A 25,339-nucleotide genomic window follows, 5' to 3' on the forward strand; every position below is an offset into this window, starting at 1 on the left:
AAAAGATCACAAATAGAATTTCAGATTTAAAAAAAAAGACAAAGTTAAGAAATAATTTACTGGTTTCAACAAAAATAGAAAAGATTGGTTTATATTCAAACCAAGTATTTAATTGTTTTCTTTCAAGGAGGGCCTCAAAATTCCAAGAAAGTTTAATTTAAAACTAATGGTAGTTAAGACACTTTAGTAACTGCTAATTACCAAATATTGAGATTTAATTTTTGTGTAAGGAAGAACTCACTTGTGTGGGGAGAAAGATGGCATAATTAGCATGTGAGAATTGTTTTCTTAATGAGCTTATATATCATTTCTGTTGAAAGGGAAGAAGGAAGTGTATGTATGTGTGTGTCAGGGAATAGCCTTAAGATTCTTGCTATCCTGAATACTGAGATATTGCTATTTTTATTGATTAATTATAAAGAACTTTAGGACTTTGAAGAATGTAACATCAGCACTAAGAATCTTCATTTCTTAGTGATAAATGCTGATTTTTAGAAATTTCCCTTTGATAAATTGCCAAATAAAACAGCGTTTAAGTCCTCTGCTTTAAAGGCCATTCTAATTAGCTATATTTAAGCAATCATTAACATATTTTTATGCTTTTAAGTTTTTCCCTCAAATTTTGTATATCAAGTAGAGGCACACTCTCAGAAACTCATAGTGAACAAATAGGGAAACTTTGTAATAAGATCTAATGGTTCAGTTTCTGCCTTTATGATGTCTTCCCATAATTTCACTTTTTTGTATTTTATAAAATGTGATCATCTTTTCAGATGTGCAGGAGAGAGAATATGATTTCAGAAAAGCTTGATTATAGAAAATTTGTACTATCATCATGATCAACTAGTTGCTGTTTGTGATTCCTCTGGCGACTATGGTTAAACATTTGAATGTTCCTTCAATGGTGCATAATTAACACCAAAAGAGATAGATAATTGTGAATAAAGAAGCAAAATGGACATATCTCCTAAGAATGAGTTAAGTAATTTGGCAGGTCTGAAAATGATATATAGGGAATCGAAAGAAGACATCCCCAGACAATTTTAAAGCACAACGTTAATTCTTACAATTATAGATTTAACAGCTAAACTAGGCCCATCCTAATATTCAAGAGTCAGAGTAGAAATGGCAACTGTTATCCATTTGTCTAAATATTTAAAAGTTACAAATATTAAATAAAATATATCCTGCTGTCCTAATTTTACCAAAAATCCTCCTAACAATATGGAAAGCCAGATTTGAAGTTAGGATTTCCAGAATGCTTGAAGTTCCAAGCTGGACTATGACAACATGAGAAAAGGATTCCGGGCCTGCCACCCTTCTTTTTCCACTCCAAGCTCCATGCTATACCTGGAGGGCATTGATGCACCAGCCAGTGCTTCCAAACTCTGTCCATCCTATAGGCCTCAAATGGTACACATAGTCTAGAGTAATTATGCAGATTTGGGGATCTTGGGTAGTTGGTACATGGTCTGAAAGTAGGATTGGGGCAAGGGCTCAAGTGAACATAAACTGGTTCCACACTGTGCCAGACACAAGCCACTCTAAAGCCCTCTGGGTCTGTACTGCCAAAAATACATCGCAGGTGCCTGCTCTAAAACCTGTGTTTTATCTGCGTTAGTCACTGAGGATTTGCTTAACTGTTGATGTACCTTTAATTTTTTTACTTCAGTTTATTAAGACACAGAAATCACATTAGGTATTTTTTTTGTATCATTAATATAAAAATCACATGAGCAACACTGTGGTTACTAGATTCCCCCCATTATCAATTCCCCACCACTTACCCCATTACCGTTACTGTCCATCTGCATAGTAAGATGCTATAGAGTCACTACTTGTCTTCTCTGTGCTATACTGCCTTCCCTGTGCCCGTGCCCCCGCCCCCCCACATTTGTGTGCTAATTGTAATGCCCCTTATTCCCCTTCTCCCTCCCTTCCCACTCACCCTCCTGAGTCCCTTTCCCTTTGGTAACTGTTAGTCCATTCTTGGATTCCATGAGTCTGCTGCTGTTTTGTTCCTTCAGTTTTTTCTTTGTTCTTATGCTCCACAGATGAGTGAAATCATTTGGTACTTGTCTTTCTCTGCCTACCTTATTTCACTAAGCATAATACCCTCTAGCTCCATCCATGTTGTTGCAATGGTAGGTTTGTTTTCTTCTTACAGCTGAATAATATTCCATTTTGTATATATACCACATCTTCTTTATCCATTCATCTACTGATGAACACTTAGGTTGCTTCCATTTCTTGGCTATTGTAAATAGTGCTGCAATAAACATAGGGGTGCATATGTCATTTTCAATGGGGCTGCTGCATTCTTAGGGTAAATTCCTAGGAGTGGAATTCCTGGGTCAAATAGTATTTCTATTTTTGAGTTTTTTGAGGAACCTCCATACTGCTTTCCACAATGGCTGAACTAGTTTACTTTCCCGCCAGCAGTGTAGGAGGGTTCCCCATTCTCCGCATCCTTGCCGGCATTTGTTGTTCCTAGTCTTTTCTATGTTGGCTATCCTAACTGGTGTGAGGTGATAACTCATTGTGAATGGAATTGTTTTGCTGATTTCTCTTTCTGCTAGCTCATCGTTAGTGTATAGGAAAGCAACAGATTTCTGTGTATTAATTTTGTATCCTGCAACTTTGCTGAATTCCGATACTAGTTCTAGTAGTTTGAGGGGACTCTTTAGGGTTTTTTATGTACAATATCATGTCAACTGCAAATAGTGACAGTTTGACTTCTTCCTTACCAGTCTGGATGCCTTTTATTTCTTTGTTTTGTCTGATTGCCATGGCTAGGACCTCCAGTACTATGTTGAATAAAAGTGGGGAGAGTGGGCATCCCTGCCTTGTTCCCGATCTTAGAGGAAAAGCTTTCAGCATCTTGCTGTTAATTATAATGTTGGCTGTGGGTTTGTCATATATGGCCTATATTATGTTGAGGTACTTGCCCTCTATACCCATTTCATTGAGAGTTTTTATCATGAATGGATGTTGAATTTTGTCCAGTGCTTTTTCAGCATCTATGGAGATAATCATGTGGATTTTGTCCTTTTTGTTGTGGTGGTGGATGATGTTGATGTATTTTCCAATGTTGTACCGTCCTTGCATCCCTGGAATAAAGCCTACCTGATCATAGTGGATGATCTGTTTGATGTGTTTTTTAATTCCGTTTGCTAATATTTTGTTGAATATTTTTGCATCTATTTTCATCAGGGATATTGGTGTGTAATTTTCTTTTTTTGTGATGTCTTTGCCTGGTTTTGATATTAGAGTAAAGCTGGCCTAGTAGAATGCATTTGGGAGTATTCCCTCCTCTTCTACTTTTTGGAAAACTTTAAGGAGGATGGGTATTATGTCTTTTACTAAATGTTTGATAAAATTCAGCAGTGAAGCCATCTGGTCCAGGGGTTTTGTTCTTGGGTAGTTTTTTGGTTACCGAATCAATTTCATTGCTGGTAATTGGTGTGCTCAGATTTTCTGTTTCTTCCTGGGTCAGCCTTGGAAGGTTGTATTTTTCTAGAAAGTTGTCCATTTCTTCTAGGTTATCCAGTTTGTTAGCATATAATTTTTCATAATATTCTCTCCTAGTTCTTTGTATTTCTGTGGTGTCTTTAGTGATTTTTCCTTTCTCATTTCTGATTCTGTTTGTATGTGTAGACTTTTTTTTCTTGGTAAGGCTGGCTGGGGGTTTATCTATTTTGTTTATTTTCTTGAAGAATAGCTCCTGCTTTCATTGATTCTTTCTATTGTTTTATTCTTCTTGATTTTATTTATTTATGCTCTAATCTTTATTATGTCCCTCCATCTACTGCATTTGGGCCTCATTTGTTCTTCTTTTGTTCTTCTTTTTCTAGTTTTGTTAATTGTGAGTTTAGACTGTTAATATGGGATTGTTTTTCTTTCCTGAGGTAGGCCTGTATTGCAATATACTTCCCTTTTAGCACGGCCTTTGCTGCATCCCACAGGTTTTTGTGGTGTTTAATTATTGTTGTCATTTGTCTCCATATATTGCTTGATCTCTGTATTTATTTGGTCATTGATCCATTGATTATTTAGGAGTATGTTATTAAGCCTCCGTGTTCTTGTGGGCTTCTTCATTTGCTTTGTGTAATTTATTTCTAGTTTCATCCCTTTACATTAGGTATTTTTTACAGTGAGTCTGCAATAGTGATTCCAGTAAGAAACGGAGGATGTAATATTTATTCATATTCTTTTTGCTCTAAAAACAAATAACTAAAACTTGATTTAAAAGTAGAAGTTTAAGGTTTTTTTCAAAGCTTAGTTTCTATTTAAAATCTACAATTATTATAATTAATATTATGCTTTAAAATTGTCTGTGGATTTCTATTTCAATTCAATGACCTATAATAGCATTTGTTGGACCCCCTATGCTACCTGCTAAGATAAATTATTTAACTTCTTTCTTAGGAGATGTGTCCATTTTGTCTCTTTATTCACAATTAACTATCTCTTTATAGTCTCTTTAGAACTATCATTTCATATTGTCACGTCAAGAATAAGAAATTGAAAATAAGCTGACATAATTCACATTTCGAATATAAAATAAGTACATTAAAAATAGAAATGAAAATCTAAATAAAATTATTACATAGTCATTGTAAGGAAGAACCTGTTTATTTGGAATTTGTCTAACTTCATCATTCAGAACTGATCTCTCCTTATACCCATTAAATTTAAAGTTGTCGTAATAGTTATACTTGATATAACTAGATAAAATAGCTCAGCAAGTCTCCATTAGTAATAGCAAAGATGATTTTTTCCAAGGCTTTACAAAAAGAATAATTATAATGTTAGTGATTGTGTATGTTCATCACAGTTTTAAAAAAAATTTTAGCTCAATTGACTCATGTTTCTTGATGAGTATTTTTCTTTTTATTAAGGTATTATTGATATACAATCCTATGAAGATTTCACATGAACAACATTGTGGTTACTACATTCATCCGTATTATCAAGTACCCCCCACACACCCCATTGCAGTCACTGTCCAGCAGTGTAGTAAGATGCTGTAGAGTCACTACTTGTCTTCTCTGTGCTATACTGCCTTCCCCATGACCCCCCTACATTATGTGTGCTAATTATAATGCCCCTTAATCCCTCTCCTTCCCTCCCCACCCACTCTCCCCATGCCCTTCCCTTTGGTAACTGCTAGTCCCTTCTTGGAGTCTGTGAGTCTGCTGCTGTTTTTTTCCTTCAGTTTGCTTTATTGTTATACTCCACAAATGAGTGAAATCATTTGGCACTTGTCTCTCTCCACCTGGCTTATTTCACTGAGCATCATTTAATCAGTATTTTTTAAATAAATCATTTATGTAGGTTTTTTTCATGCTAGTGTTAGAGTTTATAAACTTAAGTCTCATATCAATCTTCTGCTCATCAGATATCGTTAGTCTGTGTACTGTTAACAAGAAGGACTTTTTTTAAATTGCTGTTGTTTTTCTTTTGTTTTGTTTTGATAATTGAGCATATGCTCTGTCCACTTAGAGATTAGTGAATTTTACCGGATAGACTGGTGGTTATAAAAACTCATCAACCTAGAATTTCTGCTAAAGAAATAATTTAGTGATGGCAATTAAAGAATTTTAAGATACACATTTTGTTGATGAATAAGGTTATATAAATACATTAGTCTTTGTTTTGTTTTACTAGCAGCAGCAGCTAGCACTTTGAATGTAAATGTGAAGAAGGAAATATCTAGTCCAGCAAGACCTTGCTCTTTTGAAGAGGCCATGAAAGGTACTGAGTTGATTCTTCTCAAAAATTATAAATAGGCGATCCTGTATGTTTTCTCTAGCGAACCTTATATTTTGTTTTCTCTTAGTACTTGGAACATTTAACAGGGTATCTTGCATATTATAAAGTAAATGTGAATACAGACTTGTTTCCCAGCTTGATATTTTCCTTCATGTACCATATAAAAACTTCTTTTTAACATATGTTATTTTGGAGGAGATTTTTGTTTTTTGTTTTTCATTCTCCAGTATTAAAAATTGTAAAAGTCTATATAAAGTACAGTAATGTGTCTAAAATAGTCTATAAACTTCTTGCTACCAATTAGATTAGTACTTCACATTGAGACTGAGGCAACGTAAATATGAACTGTAGATACTTAAAAAGTTGCTTTAGGTTCTTCATTTGTCATTCTTCTGACATTTTTATTTAGCTCCCCTGCCAATTCTAGGAGACAATGAAGTTATCTTCAGAATGTTATAAGGTGGTAGAATAGTTTATTAGCAGATACCTAATACAGCTGTGGTACTTGATGATGCTTTTATGCCATTCTATGAAGATGTCAGTTACGTAATAGCCATTGATTTATTCCTATAATTCAAGCTTTTACTTAAGTTTTTCTGCCTTGAAATTCTTGAATTAAATTTAAAAATTAAATTAATTAGTTTTTAAGGGGCATAATATGCTTTGTAAGTTTTGTCAAATAGAGTGGATTTTTTTGTATTGTCAGGAGTAAAATTCAGCATTTACATATATAATGTGTCCAATATAGCTTGCCATTATAATTTCTGACTATAAACACTTCCAGAGTGGATTAGTGAGTAGTTTGCACTAGTAAGTAAACTGCCAAGATTATATGGTTGAACTACAGGAAAATTTACAAATCTGTGCTATGGATAACCATATCTATTGTTTATTGAACATGTATTAAGTGCTAAGCAATATGTCATACATAGTTTTTGTCTGCATTATCTCATGATCTTCCAAACTCTGTGATGTGGGTAATTTGTTACTCTCATTTCACAGATGAGGAAACCAGGTTCCAGAGAGGTTAAATAATTTGCCCAAGGTCACTTAGCTAGGATTGAAAAGGGTAGGTTGAGCTTCAGTGTATAAGGTAACACATCTAAGCAAAAATAATTCAAACCATGTTTATTAGATGAATAATACCATAATTAATTAATCATTAAAGAAACGGACATTTGTAGCCAATCCTTTGTCAACTTTAAAGCATTCATGCTTTTCTCCAAAAATTCCTTGATGCTCCATTCCCAGAATATCAGACTGGTAGAACACTAATCTGATCCAAAGTGAAATTTCTCATATAAGATTGTGAATTGAAGGTTGAAAGGTATTAAATGCTATGTTTAATTTTTAGTAATAAAATGATTTGTCATTTAATCAAAATCTTGATACAAGCCTAAATAAATGGATAAGAAATACACATATATATTATTCTTTTTCACAGTTCAGACTTTCCTATTTTGACAGTTTTGTCAACTGGGAAATCATGGCAAAATAATTTCATGAAGATTTAAAATAAAGTTGAATACTTAAAGTTTAAAGTTTGCACTTGACATTTTTAGTAAAATGCCAGTGTGCCATCTGGGAGATTAAACTAGGTATGCTTTAATGATGAAACTGAGCAACATAAATGACTTTTAAATTTGTGTTATCGCAGTAATCTTAAAAGTAACATTCTTGTGACTAGCCATCAATTACAATAAGATTTAGAATTTGATACCCAAATATGATCTTACAGCTAGATATTGAAAGCTTTTACTCTGAAATAAGTTCCCAATTCCTTGGAGAGGGTTTGCAGGGACGGATAGTCATGAGGAGGATAACTGCACAACTACTCAGTGAATACTCAGTCTAAGTCCAAAACATTGTGATTCATCTTCAGTTTTACCCAATTGTGTATATATCTTTAACATAAAAGTAGTGCAGATGGGAAGATAAATTGTACAGTATGAATGATTGTTAGCAATTTCCTGGAAATATTATTAGTAACTTTCTGTATCTATATAGGTGCAGGTAGATGTCAGTATAAATTCTAGACAGGTAGCTCAGTGATTCTATGATGCAAGTTTAGGCCCTAGAGGTAAAATATTGATGTGCCTTCTCTCGGTTTCAGCTTTGTAAGGAGTGGTTAATGGACGAGTGTGAAAAATAGTTAAGAGCATATACTTTTAACTGGTTACAACTATTTGAAAAGGTTTAGGAGCTTGGAGCAAGCATAGAGATAATCTAGTTCAACTCATTTTACAGATGAGTCTTAGAGAAGTTAAGTGATTCAAGGACATATAGCTAGTAACTGATAGAGGTTGCAATTTAGATTTGTCCTAAAACTCTTTATTCTTTTCATTCTATTATTTCCTCCCCTATAATTCATATTTTAAATAAACATATTTGTACTTAAAATGCTGCTTGCTGACAACAAACTTTTAGTAAAGATTGTTCTAAGTTTCAAAACTTGTTAATATTTGGCATGGATGGAAAATATAACTGTTTAAAACTTGTTTAGCATAAACTATCAATACCAATTTTCTTCACAAAATACAAATTGATATTGGGATGTTTACATATATCTATTTTATTTACCTTCTGGGTTTTCTGAATTGCCTTAAAAGTTCTCCCCCAGCCCCTAAGTAGAACGTAGACTTGACTTGTTTGTAATTTTTTTCCTCCTTTACTAAAATGTAATTTCCAGGTAGTAGCACTTTATCTGTCTTATTCATGACTGGACCCCCAGAACCTCGAACAGTGTCTGGAACTTTGTAAGGGCTCAATAAATACATAGTGAAAATGTAGGAAGAAAAGATAGGGTAACATCTCTCAAGCCATTTAGTATTGTTTACAGGTCCGTTAAGTTGTAGGTTCTGAGACAGGATAGTATGAACTCACTTTTCCTTGTTCCTCCCTTCTAAATATACTAAATACCTTGGAAATAATCAACAATCATAAGAGAACTTGAAATATAGAGGAAAGAGGACTGGGTAGGGACCTTGGAACTTGAAGAACCACACCGAGTGTTTATCTCCCTTTTATCTGAATTGGGCACTGACACAGGCGCAGACAAAAAATAAATCGGTAAATAAGCATGAAAATGCTCTCTTTGGCTAAAAGACCAGGAAGGGAAAGCTCAGTAGAGACTTAGTGGGATGACTCGTACCTAGGAGCAGCAGCTGACTCACTAGCAGAATTTGGGGTCCAACCCATCTTCTACCCACACCTGTAGTAATAACAGCAGAATTTGGGTGGGTCAACACACCCCATGCCCCACACCTGCCAAGTAGCAGTGGGGCCCAATCTGCCAACAGTAGAACCCAAGAGGGCCAAAATACAGGCCTCACATATGCCAGCAGTAGGAGTTCTGTCTACAGGAATGGTAGCAGCAGAACCCAGGGAGCCAATCCATTCCCCACCCCACACCAGGCAGTAGCACACAGGCCCCTCCACCTGTACTGGTGGTACCAGCTGTCTCCGTATCCTTCTTCCAACAGCAGAGATCTAGCCCAGGCAGCTTCTGGCCCTCCACCAAGGAGGAGAAGATCAAGGCCAAGTGCCTCCCAATCCTCCACCCAGTGATAGAAGACAGTCCAGTAGCAGGTGAACCAGACCCAGGGGCTCCCAAACCTCTGACCAGTTTCAGTTCTTGACCTTTCCCTCCCAGTGGCAGAAGGCAGACCATGTAGGTGCTTCCCTACCCCAGAAGCACCAGCAGAAATTGAATGGGAAGCCCATTCGTGTCAGGAGACCAGAGAACATACCATGAGAAATGTTTTCCTTCCTGCAGGTCCAGCATTCCCTCAGCCCCTCCTAATGACACCAGGCAGCCCAGGAAAACACCATCCATTCCTGTAGACAGTAGGATTCCAGCTGGAGCTCATGAAAAGCTAGAACAACAAGCAGACTAAAATAGGGCTTAGAAAACTAAATTGTTTCAGGCCATAGAAAGACATATCTTTGCATGGGCATTAGACAAAATGTCCTTTATTATTTGTCTACACCAGTAGACATACTTATTTGTCACTGGTCTCTTCAGGAGGAGTAAAAGACTTACTCAACTTATTCCACCTATTCTCACTTTCCAGAAGGGGAAAAAATAAGAATTACTGTCTAAATAAATTTGGAGGAAAATTGATTATACGTCTGTTAAGCAGTAACTGTGTAGGTGATACATTTATTTATCAGTGGATGTTTATATGCAGTTTCTAATTGAACTGTAATATAAACTTGTCTTTAGATAGTGAATATTTTAGACCGGAAGACTATTAATAAAAATATGCAACACTGCATTATAAGATTAACCAAATAATCCACAACAAACTAAATTGGGATAAAAGTTAAGAGTAGTTATTCATTTCTTCATTCATTCAACAAATATTACCTACTGTGCATCAGGCAACAACAACAAAGTCTGTGCCCTCATGGAGCTCTCACATTCTAACATAATTCAAAATCCAGAAAAGTAGTTGAACATTACAAGATCAATTTAAGACAACACAGTAGTCTTTCAAATTGTCTTGTGAGTCTTTCAGTTGTGTTAGAATGCTTTTAACTGCCTTCTCTGTGCATAATCTGAAGTTTTATCTCAGTCAAAACTGGATTGTGAGTTGAATTGTATTGGTATTGGTAGAACCTGGGTGAAAATAGGTCCAGAGAACCCATGAGTAAATGATCCAGTTCTCAGAGTAATAAAGCATAGAGTACAAAAAGTTAAGTGAGCACTTTCCCCTCCCTCAATATAATCAATTCCCTGAGAATTGTCTTAGCCACTTAGCTGTGAGACAAGCTGAAGTAAGTCCAGAAAGTTTTGAGTAATATTTTTAAATCAAAATATTTACGAATCTAGCTATCCTGTTCATGTACCATATACCGTTTTAAAATATCGGTATCGAATTAAGAAATTAAACAACTATACCTTCTGAGGAATCCATATTTCTCTCCATAGGTTCTCAAAGTAATTTTTAAATCAGAATTTGGTTATGTGTTCAGTTTAGAAGTCTATCATTGGTGACATCAGTAGACTCCACTAAGTGCCAGTGGCACTTAAGTAGACAAAAAAAAGAAAGAAAAGGAAGGAATCAGGAGTGGGTGGTGAATTAAAAAAGAAAAGAAAAGGAATCAAGAGAAAAAATAAACTAAATGGTAGAATCTACCTTATCTGTTAGGTATTGCCTCTTAATATAAAATTATAACTACTGAAAATTGTAGTAGTAGGAAGTAGAAAGTACTTGGTGGTTTGCTTTGGAAATTTAATTGATAAAAATCTAAGAAAATCATCCTTAAATTTCTGAAAAGAAAAAATTCAAAGTCCTGTTTAAAAGAGAAATGTGTTAGCAAATTGAAGTTTTCTAAGACATTAATTTGGAAAAGCAAAGTTTATTTGGTTACTTGGCATTTTTCTAATGAAAAGCTTAAGATTTGTTGAGGAGAGAAATGTTTAGACAGTTCTATAGCCCTTAAAAAATTTTGACTTTTATACTGCCAGGCAGTCATATGCTAAGAGGAGAAGGTAGCAGTTGTAATTGAGCAGTTGTAATCTCCTGGAGATTTCTAAGCTGTATCCTGTAATATAACCTGGTAGTGTTGAGCAGTGTAAAGGCATCTTCAAAGGGTCCTGGTAGTTATAACTTGATAACTGAACTGCTCGAGCCTGTTGATTTATAACCTGCATTCTCGGGCTCTTACCAGGGGTCCTAAAGTTAATGCTACTTGAAAAAGGAAGAGCACATTTTGATAAACCAGTTTTGAATTTTGTGTTACCATGATAGCATCAAAAAAGAGACATTTAAGTCATGACCAATAGTCAGCACATTATAGAATGAAATAGTTAATGTTTTACTGATTTTAAACTTACTTTCTTTTTGTGTGTGTGTGTGCACATGCAGCAATGAAAACTACTGGATGTAACTTAGATAAGGTGAATATTCTTCCTAATGCTCTGATCACTCCGCTCATATCAAGCAGTATGATTAAGAGTGAAGATGTTACTCCAATGGAAATAACAGCAGAAAAAAGATCTTCCCCTATTTTTAAGGTGAGCTACATTGACTAGTGCCCTACATCTTAATCTCAAATACAAAAATTGCTATATGTATTTTGGGGGGGCTTCATTTCTTTTCCCCAAGTTTGTGCTTTTTACTTTTCCTGTTTCCTTCACATTTGTTTCTCTTTGGATGCATTTAAGGAATTTTGCTTTCAGAGTGAATGCTTTTAGACTCCAATAAGTAGCCTGCAAAGTGACTTCCAATATATATGTTTAACAAGGGAGGAGATATGTGTTAGCTAGACCTGTGAGATGTGGAATATTGATGAAAGTGCTGGGTTAGCATTTTCAAATTAGAGTCATTTTTATTTTACTTTTTTTCTTCAGTCTTTCCTATAACTCCCTTTCCCTTTTTCACTTGTTTCCCCCCTATAAAGTTACCAATGATCCACAAAATGGAGATATTTTTTAATGTACTGTTAATTCACGAACCGGAGAGTTAATGCCTTCTCACTGTGCTAAAATATCAATAGTTGATCATCCTTCTACTTATTTGACCATCTTTTCTTTTAATATTTACTTAAAAATACCCTGACAATAACCAGATACCATGTTATCATTGAGTATCATAGTCGTACACCTGTTTTCCAGTAAATAAAGTGGAAAGTTGGTCCTGCGTATACATGTGTTTCTAGAATAGTAATACTTTTTGAAGTTATCATATGAACTTATTTTTAACATTTATGTATATATTTTACTTGGGGATTTTTATTTTTTAGGCTACAAAGACAGTTGGATCAACCCAACAAACATTAGAAAATATCTCTAACATAGCAGGAAATGGGTCTTTCTCATCATCGTCATCTTCCCACTTACCTTCTGAAAGTGAAAAGCAGCAGCAGATTCAGCCCAAGGCATACAACCCAGAGACCCTGACAACTATCCAAACACAGGATATTTCACAGCCTGGTACCTTTCCAGCAGTTTCTGCCTCTAGTCAGCTGCCCAGCAGTGATGCACTACTGCAGCAGGCTACACAGTTTCAGACGAGAGAAAGTCAGCCTCGGGAGGTGTTACAGTCAGATGGCACAGTGGTTAATTTGTCCCACCTGACCGAGGCGCCACAGCAGCAGCAGTCACCGCTGCAAGAACAAACACAGACTTTACAGCAGCAGATGTCCTCAAACATTTTCCCATCGCCAAATAGTGTGAGTCAGCTACAGAATACAATCCAGCATCTGCAAGCAGAAAGTTTCACAGGCAGTCCAGCTACTGGCAGCGGTGGAAATGTTGACTTGGTCCAACAAGTTTTAGAGGCACAACAACAGTTATCTTCAGTTTTATTTTCTGCTCCAGATGGTAATGAGAATGTTCAAGAGCAGCTTAGTGCAGACATTTTTCAACAAGTCAGTCAAATTCAAAATAGTGTAAGCCCTGGAATGTTTTCCTCAGCAGAACCAGCAGTGCATAGCAGGCCAGATAACTTGATAGCTGGGAGAGCTGACAGTGTTCACCCGCAGACTGACAGCACCCTGTCAGGCCAGCAGCCGCAGCAGCCGCAGCAGGTGATGGAGTCATCGGCTGCCATGGTGATGGAGATGCAGCAGAGCATCTGCCAGGCCGCTGCCCAGATTCAGTCCGAGTTGTTTCCTTCCACCGCGTCAGCAAGTGGGAACCTCCAGCAGTCTCCAGTTTACCAGCAGACTTCCCATATGATGAGTGCATTATCTACCAGTGAGGACATGCAAATGCAGTGTGAGCTGTTCTCTTCTCCTCCTGCAGTTTCTGGAAATGAAACTACTACAACCCCCACACAGCAGGTTGCAACCCCTGGCACTACCATGTTTCAAACATCAAGTTCAGGAGATGGAGAAGAAACTGGAGCACAAGCAAAACAGATTCAGAACAGTGTCTTTCAGACCATGGTCCAGATGCAACACGGTGGGGAGAATCCACCCCAAGTTAACCTTTTTTCATCTACAAAAAGTATGATGAGTGTTCAGAATAGTGGTACCCAGCAGCAAGGTAATGGTTTATTCCAGCAGGGTAATGAGATGATGTCCCTCCAATCTGGGAATTTTTTGCAGCAGTCTTCTCATTCACAGGCTCAACTTTTTCATCCTCAAAATCCTATTGCCGATGCTCAGAACCTTTCCCAGGAAACTCAGGGTTCTATTTTTCATAGTCCAAGTCCTATTATCCACAGTCAGACTTCTACAACCTCCTCTGAACAGATGCAGCCTCCAATGTTTCACTCCCAAAGTACCATGGCTGTGCTACAGGGCTCTTCTGTTCCTCAAGACCAGCAGTCAGCCAATATATTTCTTTCCCAGAGTCCAATGAATAATCTTCAAACTAACACTGTAGCCCAGGAAGAACAGATTTCATTTTTTGCAGCTCAAAACTCAATTTCTCCACTTCAGTCAACATCGAACACTGAGCAGCCATCTGCTTTCCAACAGCAGGCTCCAATATCACACATCCAGACCCCTATGCTTTCCCAAGAACAGGCACAGCCCTCCCAGCAAGGTCTTTTTCAGCCCCAGGTGTCCTTGGGCTCCCTTCCTCCTAATCCAATGCCTCAGAGTCAGCAAGGAGCAATGTTCCAGCCACAGCACTCAATAGTTGGCATCCAGAGTAACTCTGCATCCCAGGAGCAGCAGCAGCCACCACAGCCACAGAGCATTTTATTCAGTGGCCAGAACACCATGGCTACCATGGCGTCCCAGAAGCCACCTCCACCAGCCATGATATTCAGCCCCAGTCAGAATCCAATGGCGAACCAGGAGCAGCAGAACCAGTCACTTTTTCACCAACAAAATAACATGGCCCCATTGAATCAAGAGCAGCAGGCCATGCAGTTTCAGAACCAGCCCACAGTTTCCTCCCTTCAGAATCCAGGTCCGCCCCAGTCTGAATCATCACAGACCTCCTTGTTCCACAGCTCTCCTCAGATTCAGTTGGTCCAAGGGTCACCTAGTTCTCAAGAGCAGCAAGTGACACTCTTCCTCTCTCCAGCATCCATGTCTGCACTGCAGACCAGCATAAACCAACAAGACATGCAACAGTCTCCTCTCTACTCCCCTCAGAACAACATGCCTGGAATCCAGGGAGCCACATCTTCACCTCAACCACAGGCTACTTTATTTCACAACACTACAGGAAGCACAATAAACCAACTACAGAATTCTCCTGGCTCATCTCAGCAGACTTCAGGAATGTTCTTATTTGGCATTCAAAATAGTAAGAAACTCTTTCTAATTTCTCATTTCTTAAATGGTATTTGTTGAAATGATGAGATTATTTCTATTAGAAGGAAGCAAACACAGTTGTGTTAAGAGCGCAGCTTGTAGTCACCAGAACTGAGTTCAAGTCCCAGCCCTGCTTAGAGACTATGAAATGTTAAGCACGTTGTTTGACGTACGTGAGCCTCAATTTCCACATCTAAAATGGTGGTGATATGACATACTTGATAAGGTATTGGGTAGGATTAAATGTGGTAATGTATATAAATGTATGTGTTTGCCATTTTAAGCTGTAAAATTGAAAGGAAAGTGAAATAAAAATGACAGAAAAGATCTCAGACAATTAAAGTAAGTAGTTCCCAAGGAGGCAGAAACCCATCTTTAACGTTTATGTGCCAAAGAAATTATATAGGACTTAGGGTAACTAATAAAGTTAGATTTTTATACTGCTTCAAAGGAACCTAAGATGAATTCTAGTACCACTAGGTAAAAACCTTTATGGGGGCTGTCAGGTGCGTCCTTGTACCTCTGTACTGAGTGAACACAATTGAACTTCCCCCAGCAATTAATAAACATCTTCATATGAATCTTAATAGAGAGTAACTACTCAGATAGCTTCTCTATTTTAAATGTTTCTGCAGACTGTAGTCAGCTTTTAACTTCTGGACCAGCTCCATTGCCAGATCAGTTGATGGCCATAAGTCAGCCAGGTCAACCACAAAATGAGGGCCAGACACCTGTGACAGCACTTCTTTCTCAGCAAATGCCAGACAATTCTCCGCTGGCATCCTCTCTAAACACCAACCAGAGCATCGAAAAGATTGATTTGCTTGTTTCATTGCAAAACCAAGGGAACAACTTGACTGGTTCCTTTTAACTGGATATGTAAGTGTTGTATTTTGGCTTCTTTCTTACTGAAAAGCATCAATAAATTTATTATTCTTAGAAGTTTGGAGTAAAGTTATAACACTGTCTAGACTGTACTCTTTTAAAATAATAGCTTTCTCACAAGATGCTACTTTTTTACTCTGAATATATTCCTCTGATAGCTCATGGTTGTATTGTTAGGCTCGGGCATGCCTTCTGTCTCTACGCAAGCTTCTTTACCTTGAAATGACAGAACAGCTGATGAATGTACTGTATATTGAATATAATTATGTCTTATTTCTTCCTCAGAGAAATAAATACTGAGTCATAAATGTCTATGGAAGTATAAATATAAAATATCATTCATAGTACTATAATATACTTTGAGATCATTGAGGTTGACAGGAACTTTATAAGTGCTTTCCCTCCCTAGTGAGTTATATTAAACTTCTTCTTTTTTTAGAAATTCCATGAAGAAAATCCTGATTCCAAGATGTCCTGAGTTCTTGTGATTCCATGAGGATTATTGAACTGTTACTTTAACAACAAAACAAACTATGAAAAACTGTGATTGAGTAAATGGATAGATTTTACTCTGACTGCAAAAGAGCACACCTGTGCTGCCTGTTGCAGTGGTTGGCCACCATTGTTAACATCTTCATATTTATATTCCTAATAACAGTGATGACTGAGAACCTGAGTTTCCAGCTGACAGAATTAATTGTTGCTATTTTCCTAGGCACTATTTCTTTAAAAGTACAGTTCACATTCAAAAGCTGGACTGCTCAGTTATTATTGCTATTAGAAAATAATTCATATTATCATGTTTACTTCTGTTCTTCATTCATATTTTCTTTCCTGCATTGTTTTAGTCAAGTAATGGCTTTTGAAAAAGGAAAGTTCAAATAATAACTAAGGCTGTCATTTTTCAGTGTAAAAAGCACAGCTATTGGCCAAAGTGAAGGAATCTTTTTTTCAGTTTTTATGGAGAAACTGAACAGGTGACATTCTGACAAGTAAGCATATTAAGAGTTCTACACAATAAGAGGCCTCTTTATCAGAAAGGCAGACAACCCACAAACTGGGAACAGCTGGAATGCTATTGATTTTATTTTTCAAAGTTGTTAATTCCCTGTGTTTCTTTAAAGGGAGTTAGCCATAACTGTGCATAGAAAAAAATATTTTGCTCTATAAAAAAATGAAGGGGAATAATATATGGTAAATTATGTTCTGATATCCTCCTACAGTAGTTCAAACTGACAGAGTAATTTGAGTCTATTGTCCTCTTATCCTACTCTTGGACCCTGGTGTTCCCTTTTTTATATTCATCTATATTGCTCTTGCCCTCTTCTTCACTTTATTTTAGACAATTAGTTATATACTGCTAGCATTGTGACTGTAGCAACTTAAAGGAAAGCCACTCTGATCTGGGGTAACCCAGCAACTCCTGCAGCACAGGTGGGGTGGGGGAATACCCTTTCAGGAATGAGGAGAGCTGATTCCTGAGACATAAGGATTTTTTCCAGCCATGAACGGTGCTGTTCTGAAGTCTTCAAATTTTTCCCTCTAATAGGAAACTGTAAATTTTAATTAAAAAACAAAGATAAAATGTCTTGGAACATCACTTTTCCCTGAGCTGCAGTGAGTATAATTCACTTGTCACCTCAGTGCTTTACAGTTTGAAGTGGTCACTTATCTGATAGTTCCCAAAAGCCATAGGCTTTACAGGGTCATATTGTTGACTTAAAATGAAGAATTAACTTGTTACGTTTATAGAGAGCAAAATAACACACTCCAGAACTCACAGTTATAGCATTAGTTATACAGTTTTGGGTGTTCTCACCACCAGTGGGATGCCTGCTTCTCACCACAACCTGTTGTCTGGACTCATGCTCATGTCTTACTTTCTTTTTGGCATGTAGAAAGCTGTTAATACAGTTAAGGCCAAATCGTTAGTGGCTTCTGTATGTAGATAAGATGTTTTGTTATTTTCCATTTCATTTATTATTTTTATGTATACAAAAAATAGCCTGTTAGTTGTTGAAGGCTACTTTTCTGTTTGTTTGTTTTATTTCTTCTATACATTTAGTTGAACTTTGTGGAATCGTAGTGTTGGTTTTGTTCATACAGCCAGATTTTTTCCCCCTTTTTGTGATGGTCTTCTTGGTTCTTTAAATGTGCTCTTCTCATCTGTTTTTTCTCTTTGTTTTCATATTCTTCCTCCATCCCCAACCCTTTCTTTCTTTCTCTCTCTGATTGAGAGGCATTGAATTATGTTTTCAGTAGTACAGGCTTCTTGCCGATATGAAGGGAACTTCTCAGAAAGAGACCTACTCTGGGTCATTTAATTTTGAATACAGTTTTCAATCGTTCAAGTTTTGGATGGTTTATATCTAATGTGTGTTTCATTTTTTTGGAAAGCTATATTTTGTATTTAGGAAATGGTATACTATTTTGCTATTTGTACTGAGTGAGTACATTGGCATAAATATAGAAATTTATATATATACATATATATAAACTATTCTTTTTTTGCCACACATTTTTGTGGTAAATTTGTGAGTTTGTCATGTTCTACCACAACGTGGCGTCTGATAACAGTGAGGGGGGTGGGGTTTGTTATGTCTTTATTGAGTATTTAAGTATCTTTTGAAACAAATGACCTGTTCATCTGTGGCCATTCCATCAGGCAGTTCCTTGATGTTATTAGTGGGCTAAAGGCAGCTTACTGTATGTTTGCTGGATCTTTCACTCAGCGAAATGCTAGAGTAAAGAAACCTATCTAGGCAGTGTATCAAATGGTGTTTCACAAGAATGAGCCATTCAGTCTTTGCTCACTATATATTTAATATTTTATTGTTGTTATTGTTATTATTAATTGGCTTTCTGTATTCTATGCCTTTTATTTATAAAGACACTAAAAAAAAACATGTTTGTAATTTTAATAACATTTCCCCCATCTTGTAATATCCTAAGCTACTTTATAAATTCTTTGAACCAAAAGTATTTTCCTTAATATTTCTCTTCCCTCCCCACCCCATCAGGAAATTACCCAGTATAGTTCAGGTTATGAGAAGGACCAGCCACACAATCCAGTGCTTCAGTTTTAAAATGTAAAGCTCTAACTGCAAAGGGTTCACTAATGTCAGAAAGCTTACCCAGCAGGTATAATAATAAGTAGGAATAAAATACTGTAAGTTTATTTCTGAGTTTTCTGAAATTTTTTCTAAGATATTTCACAGGAGACTCAGGAAGTCTATTCACCAAGTTTCAATTAGGATGTTTGTGAACTCTATGGATGAAGTGGTGGCAAGAAGACTGGCTTGTGTGCTGACTTCTGTTCTGTTGTTAAGAGGTTTATCATTGTAAAATGCTGATAGCCAATGCCAAGTCACCAGGGACCAATTTTCTGTTTTATAATATCTAAGTTTAGAACAGAACATACACCTGAACTGTAGTGGTTTGATTGGATGGAGGCAGAAAACCCAATTTTTATTTTCATGAATTTTGTGGTTATTTATACAAGGGCTGTGCTATGCTACCATATTCTTATTCAATAATGATGGATTTTTTTTTTAATATTGTTAAATGTTCCTTACCCCTAAAGGTCAATGTTAAGTACAACATTCTGAATATACAGTTTGGTTACAAAAAGTATTTGTCGTCTTATTAAAGAGTTAGCTCAGTGGGCAGTGGTTGATACTTGTGCTAATAACGCAGTTACCTGATTACTGTTACAAGTTACAGCTACGTATGAGAGAGACTCCTTGAACCAGCAAAGGCCTTGGAAACAAGAAGTTACTAAATTTATTTAAGGCAGAAGGATCTAAATAAACCACATTTTATTCCTTTATATTGTTATATTCAGTTGTTCTTGCTTTTAGCAACTCACATTAATTCTTGGAGCTAATATGTGTGTGTGTGTGTGTGTGTGTGTGTGTGTTATTCCTTATTGCCATTCCATTATATATCCACACCAACATGGGAGAAGATAATTAGAAGTCATATTTTACATCTGAATTGTATCATGTTGCCTTTGTAATTAGTGTATTATATTGTTTGTTATTTAACCAATGCAAATCTGTTTTCAGCAGTCGCCCTGGAACAGGCTATTAAAGGGCTTTGTTTATTGTAGAAGCAGTATTAATGAGGGACCTTTCTTCTTCATTCCTTCTCTTGTGATACTGTATATGTGATAGTTGGGAATTTCAATATAGTATATTTCTTGCCCATCAGAACCTCAGTTAATCTACCTGGGGGAAATGGTGTGAAAGGAAATGAGAAGGAAGTTATATTTGAGTCCTTCTAGAACTAAGATAATTCCTTTTGACCGTTTAAGCCATTATAGACACTTGTTTTGGAAAAATGAATTAAAGTCTCAAATTCAGCATGGTGTATAAATACTCACTAAGAGTAATTTGAGAGTTTTTCATCTTTCTGGTGAAAATTACTGTTCTAATATCTGAGTCCTAGTTGATTTTTTTTTCTGATTTTAATTGAAAACTGAATGAAACCTATTAGCTTTCCTCTGCTTCATGACCACAGGCTTCATGCCTCAGACAGCCGTGTTGTATCTGCATGCCTTTGGTCAGATGGAGGGACTCAGTGAGAAAAACTGTATAGTTCAGCTTTATTAGGAAAATAACTCAGGAGTATATACCCTAGTGAGCAGGTTAGTAGACTGTCATAAACATTAAAAAGAGGTTTTCTCTCTGCTTGTGTCATTAGAGCTAAATCATGGAGTTAATGTCCATAAATGTAGTATCAGAATAGTACCTACAGTATCATTTATGAATTGTCGCAGTACTCTGATTACTTCTTTAATTCCTTTTTTTCATGCTATTCTAGCTTCATTTATTAATAAAATTCTATTTTTACTGTACTTTCAGGAAATTTTTTTAAATTAATATTTTATATCTAGATTAAATGCTTGTAAGTGCCTTTTTACCATGATAGTGCTCCTTTCTTGTAATTTCATTTTCAGTATTGCCAAAAACACATAAATGATTTTAATAGGCCCCAACTTTCAATTTTTCCATTTAGTCATTCTTTTTCTATTTCTTGATCACCATAGAAGACAACTTCATTAAGTTTCTAACTCCCTTTGGCATAAGAGTAACAGAAAAGACACGTTGCTAGAATTGCTCCTTTGAAGAAGGGTAAGTAAAAGATCACAGAATGTACTCTTTAGTCTTTATAGCTTAACTAAATTTGTCTTATCTGAATGCTAATGAAGATTTTACTATCTGTAAGACTCCATACACATAAATGTGTGTAGTTAAATTTCAGGAAGGAAGAGTTTAAAGCATCTCAGACCTTAGTTAGATGGGTGAAAATAAATCACTAGCACATGGTTTAGGTAAAGCCTGGTAATGTCAGTTTTTCCAAACTAGACAGAGCCAAGAAATTCATTATAGTGTACTTCTTGCCCATCAGAACCTCAGTTATCTGCCTATGAAAAACAGTATCAAAAGAAATGAAGAAGTTATATCTGAGTCCCTCTAGAACTAAGGTAATAATTCCTTTCAACCAAATAGAGTTGGATTGTGTGTCCCTCTGGTTTTTGTTAATTTTGCCTATTTCCAACTCCTTACCACAGCTGTAGTGCCTACAGAAAGGGCCATGAACAACAGGCAGTTAGGATAGTAGTAGCTTTGAGACAGAGCTGATGTCCCCAGGTGAGTGTTTCTGTGACTTAGTGGCACTGAAGACTGCAAACCTTTATGCAATATTCGTAATACCCTAAAGATAGAATGCAGTTTAATTATTCCAAAGAAGTAAAAAATGCTGTATAGTGATGATTTGTTCTTAAAGAATACATCTTTCTTAAGTGTTTAGGTTATTTATGTCCTTTCTTATTTTGGATAGCAACTTGGTATAAGTTTTACATGTTTTCTAAAATGTATAGTTGGACTTAAGCCTTTGAAATGTAATTGACAGTAAGAGGAAATGACTACATCAGCAAATCATTTAGAGACATTAAAATGTTCAGCTTACTAACCTGTATGTTTGAGAGTAAATTAAAACCAGCCCTCTTCCTATATTTTGTGTCATGTTAGTAAGAACATCATACTATATAGTTTTCTGCATATATGGTGTATATAAATGAGTGGTTCTCAAAGTATGGTCCTATGCCAACACCAGTATGACCTGGGAACTAGTTTTATTAATGCAGTTTTATAAATGCAGATTCTTGGGCCCTATTCCAGAAATACTGAATCAGAAACTCTGTGGAGAGGGACCTTGCAGTCTGAAGTTTAACAAGTCCTCCAGGTGATCCTGATGGACACTTACATTTGAGAACCACTGGTGTAAACTATATACAGTCAGATCTAGAAAGTTTTCTTTTGCTCATGCAGATTCAGTTATACATTGTTCTTTATGTAAATTCAATATAACCTGGTTATTCATAATCATTTACTGGCAATGATAATTCTCAGTGCTGCCTATAGAAATACAGTATATTTTATGTACATATACAATTGGTCTAGTTACAGATAATTCAGTTAACTTGGTTTGGTATTTTCTTGCCACTTACTAAAAAGTTTACATTAAATGACTTATTTAAATATATAGGTGCAATGCTCTATATTTCTTTTAACTGTTACAACATTTAAGTAGCTAACACAATGGACTGGTGCTAAATTCTGTTTATCCATAAACTGGGTACGTAGTCGGCAGTGATAATACAAGCTTTCTTTTCATTGCCTCTTACTTTACCAGCAGACCACAATTTTGGTCTAGCTAGATCAACTCTCAGAATAAAATTACCTGTCATTCCTTATTTTTGTATCCCAGATATTAAACAAGATGGCTGGCCAGGCCAACAAAGCACCTTATTAAATTTCTTCTTTTAATAGATAAAACTTCTTTAAAAGCAGGCTGCTTTGTATGAGAACTGATGCAGTAGAGTTATAGCTGTCATTGGAACTTGTGCTGCAGACAAGAGTTATTTTTTAAAGTAAAATAATATAAATAAATGTTTTTATTCAAGACAGTACATTATATAATTTGGGCATTTCTCCCTTCTGCACTGTATGCATCATGGTAAATATAAACTAACCACAAGATAAGTATATTTATTCATTCATTTAAATCTTCCTGTGTAATTCAGCACCTTCATAATTGTTCTAATCTTCCTCCCACTGTTTACAAATCATCAATTACTAACTCATGAAAGAAAAATGCACAGTTCAAAATAAAAATAATTGTATACTCACTTTATAAAAATCACCACTGCTGTCTTTGCTTAACACTCGCAGTGGAAATGTAAGTGGCTTACTTTACAAACATTGGTGCTGGCAAATACATAGGTAAACTATTGGGAGATGCTCTAGCTACATTCCTCCTTTGTTGTTATCTTTCTCTTCTTCCCCACTTAATTGCATAATATAATCCTGTACCCAAAGCATTCTATCACAACTCTATTCAATTACAACTTGTAATCTCTCTTTTAAAGGCCTTGTTTAATCATCTCTCTTTTTTTCCAGAATTAATTTGCCTGATTTGAAATAGTTCATAGGGATTGCTTATTATTATTATTATTATTATTTTAGCTAATGAACCTCAGGACAACATACACACACACACACACACACACACACTCAGATATTTGAGAGTAGCTTTAGAATCAGATTGATGTGTCCAGTAAAGAACTGTCCTGCATTGAAGAGTTTATGACTTCAGTAGCTACAAAGTGACATTGAGCTGATTTCTTTTGATCTACTGAGTGTATCTGCTCATCTTGTTCCCTTACTTCTAATTGATAGGCTCCAAGTAGTTGCTACTTTTTAGGACAACTTTTACTGAGTTTCAAGACTTTTTCTTTTTAGTCTTTTAATAAATATATACATACCAATTAACCTATTCTCAAGTGGTTTAGTTACCATTCTGCCATTTAAATATTTTACTTAATTTTATTTGCTTGAGCACACTGATCAACCACTGAACTGCCTTCTTCCATTGTCTTGCAATGATATGTGGGTTACATTTTTGTGTATATGGCTTTCATAGTTGGAATTTCAGCGCACTAACACCAGATATTTTCAGTTTGTTCTCTGGGGGAATTTCGTTTGCATCTATGTTTTTAGCTATCTGTGATAACTTGTTAAATATTAAAAAGATATTTTGCTTCTATTGGAACATTTGTATACTCGCAACTATATTTCTGTAAACAGCTGCAGTCAAAAATAAAACATTGAAAGTTTTCATTTTGCAGTGAGTAACTGTCTTTTTTCCTTAACTTTGTGAATGAATTTGTATACATGCATGTCACTTTTGAGCAATCAAGAGTGAGTATATGGCCGAGATTTTCATTAGGAAAATGTATGAAATAATAGAAATCTTCCTGAGTAGCTACTTTGTGTCTGCTATTTTGCCAAGCAGTGTACAAAGTGGCTTAGTGTGACAGAATCTGTGTTTGTTTTACTTAGTTTAAATTTTAAATCTTTCATGTTTAGTAAAACAGTACATACATGTGGTAGCAAATCATGTAACATGGAGGTGCTTTTGATGAAAACCAAGTCTCCCCAGCCCTCAATTCCACATCTAGAGAAATCTCTCTCTATTCTTCTGTCACTTATTTCCACATATGTAAGTTAGTTTTTACCAGAATGTGGTACACACAACAACACATCACTAGTGATACTCAATTATTTCAGATGGTACATGGGTAAATGTTATTTTTAAACACATATGTAAGTGTTTAATATGCATTAGAAAAAAATGTGTGTCTACTGGATTATGGAGAAATTTCAGTGAAATTAAAAACATGTTAAATAAATGCTAATACAGATGACATGGGTATCATGAATATGATATAAGTAACTGAAGCTTCGGAAACACTGTTTTAGACAGTATGTGTATGTATGCCTTCTTTGCAAATACAATCTGTTGATTCAGTGAAAGTGACTGAACTTTTTTTTTTTATGGTATCAATACACAATCACATGAGCAACATTGTGGTTACTAGGTTCCCCCCATTATCAAGTCCCCACCACATAGCCCATTACAAGTGACTGAACTTTTACTATATCCAATGTATACATCTAAATGACTTGTCCATGTTCAACAATGCTGCCATTGTTCCAAATATTTTTAAAAATTGTCTTTTGGCATTTATTGACTTTAACAGCACTGGAAAGGAGTAATAAACAAATGAAATTTACTAAGTGTAAATGCCAAAACGACTTGGGTCCAAAAAACAGCATAAGTGGGCCAAAGATTGATCCAAAGATTGGGCTAGAAGTGACCGCCTACAAAGCTGATGCAATCCTGGGTGACATAGTTTAAGTTACAGTTTCCAGAACAAGAGAGGTAGTTGTCCCGCTTTACTCCCCAAGCTAGTAGGAGTACTGCTTTGTCCTCTTGTCAGGAGCAAACAGAATCTCAGCAGCCGTATGATGAGGCCTGTAAGAACTGGAACATCATCTATCCTTGCTCAGAGCACAACGGGCTCTAGAACAAATGCAGCTAGTTTCTC

The 25,339-nt window shown here is 36.0% G+C and overlaps 1 protein-coding gene across 7 annotated transcripts in view; it reads left to right on the plus strand.

Moving 5' to 3' along the window:
• The window catches only part of NFAT5 (nuclear factor of activated T cells 5), a 132,220-nt gene extending 108,152 nt beyond the window's left edge, over nt 1-24,068 (plus strand). For 5 of the 7 annotated variants that reach the window (XM_036897787.2, XM_036897789.2, XM_036897791.2 and 2 more), the window contains 5 exons: nt 5,671-5,757; nt 11,649-11,797; nt 12,526-14,989; nt 15,633-15,876; nt 16,322-24,068. In XM_036897787.2, the coding sequence (XP_036753682.2) occupies nt 5,671-5,757; nt 11,649-11,797; nt 12,526-14,989; nt 15,633-15,868 (2,936 nt within the window). In that variant the 3' untranslated portion in view covers nt 15,869-15,876; nt 16,322-24,068. The remainder of the gene's footprint in view (nt 1-5,670; nt 5,758-11,648; nt 11,798-12,525; nt 14,990-15,632; nt 15,877-16,321) is intronic. The other 2 variants (XM_036897788.2, XM_036897790.2) reach the window with 1 other exon arrangement.
• Nucleotides 24,069-25,339: the final 1,271 nt, after the last annotated feature.

The sequence above is a fragment of the Manis pentadactyla genome, chromosome 15 (genome assembly GCF_030020395.1).
Source record: "Manis pentadactyla isolate mManPen7 chromosome 15, mManPen7.hap1, whole genome shotgun sequence".
Classification (NCBI taxonomy): Eukaryota; Metazoa; Chordata; class Mammalia; order Pholidota; family Manidae; genus Manis; species Manis pentadactyla.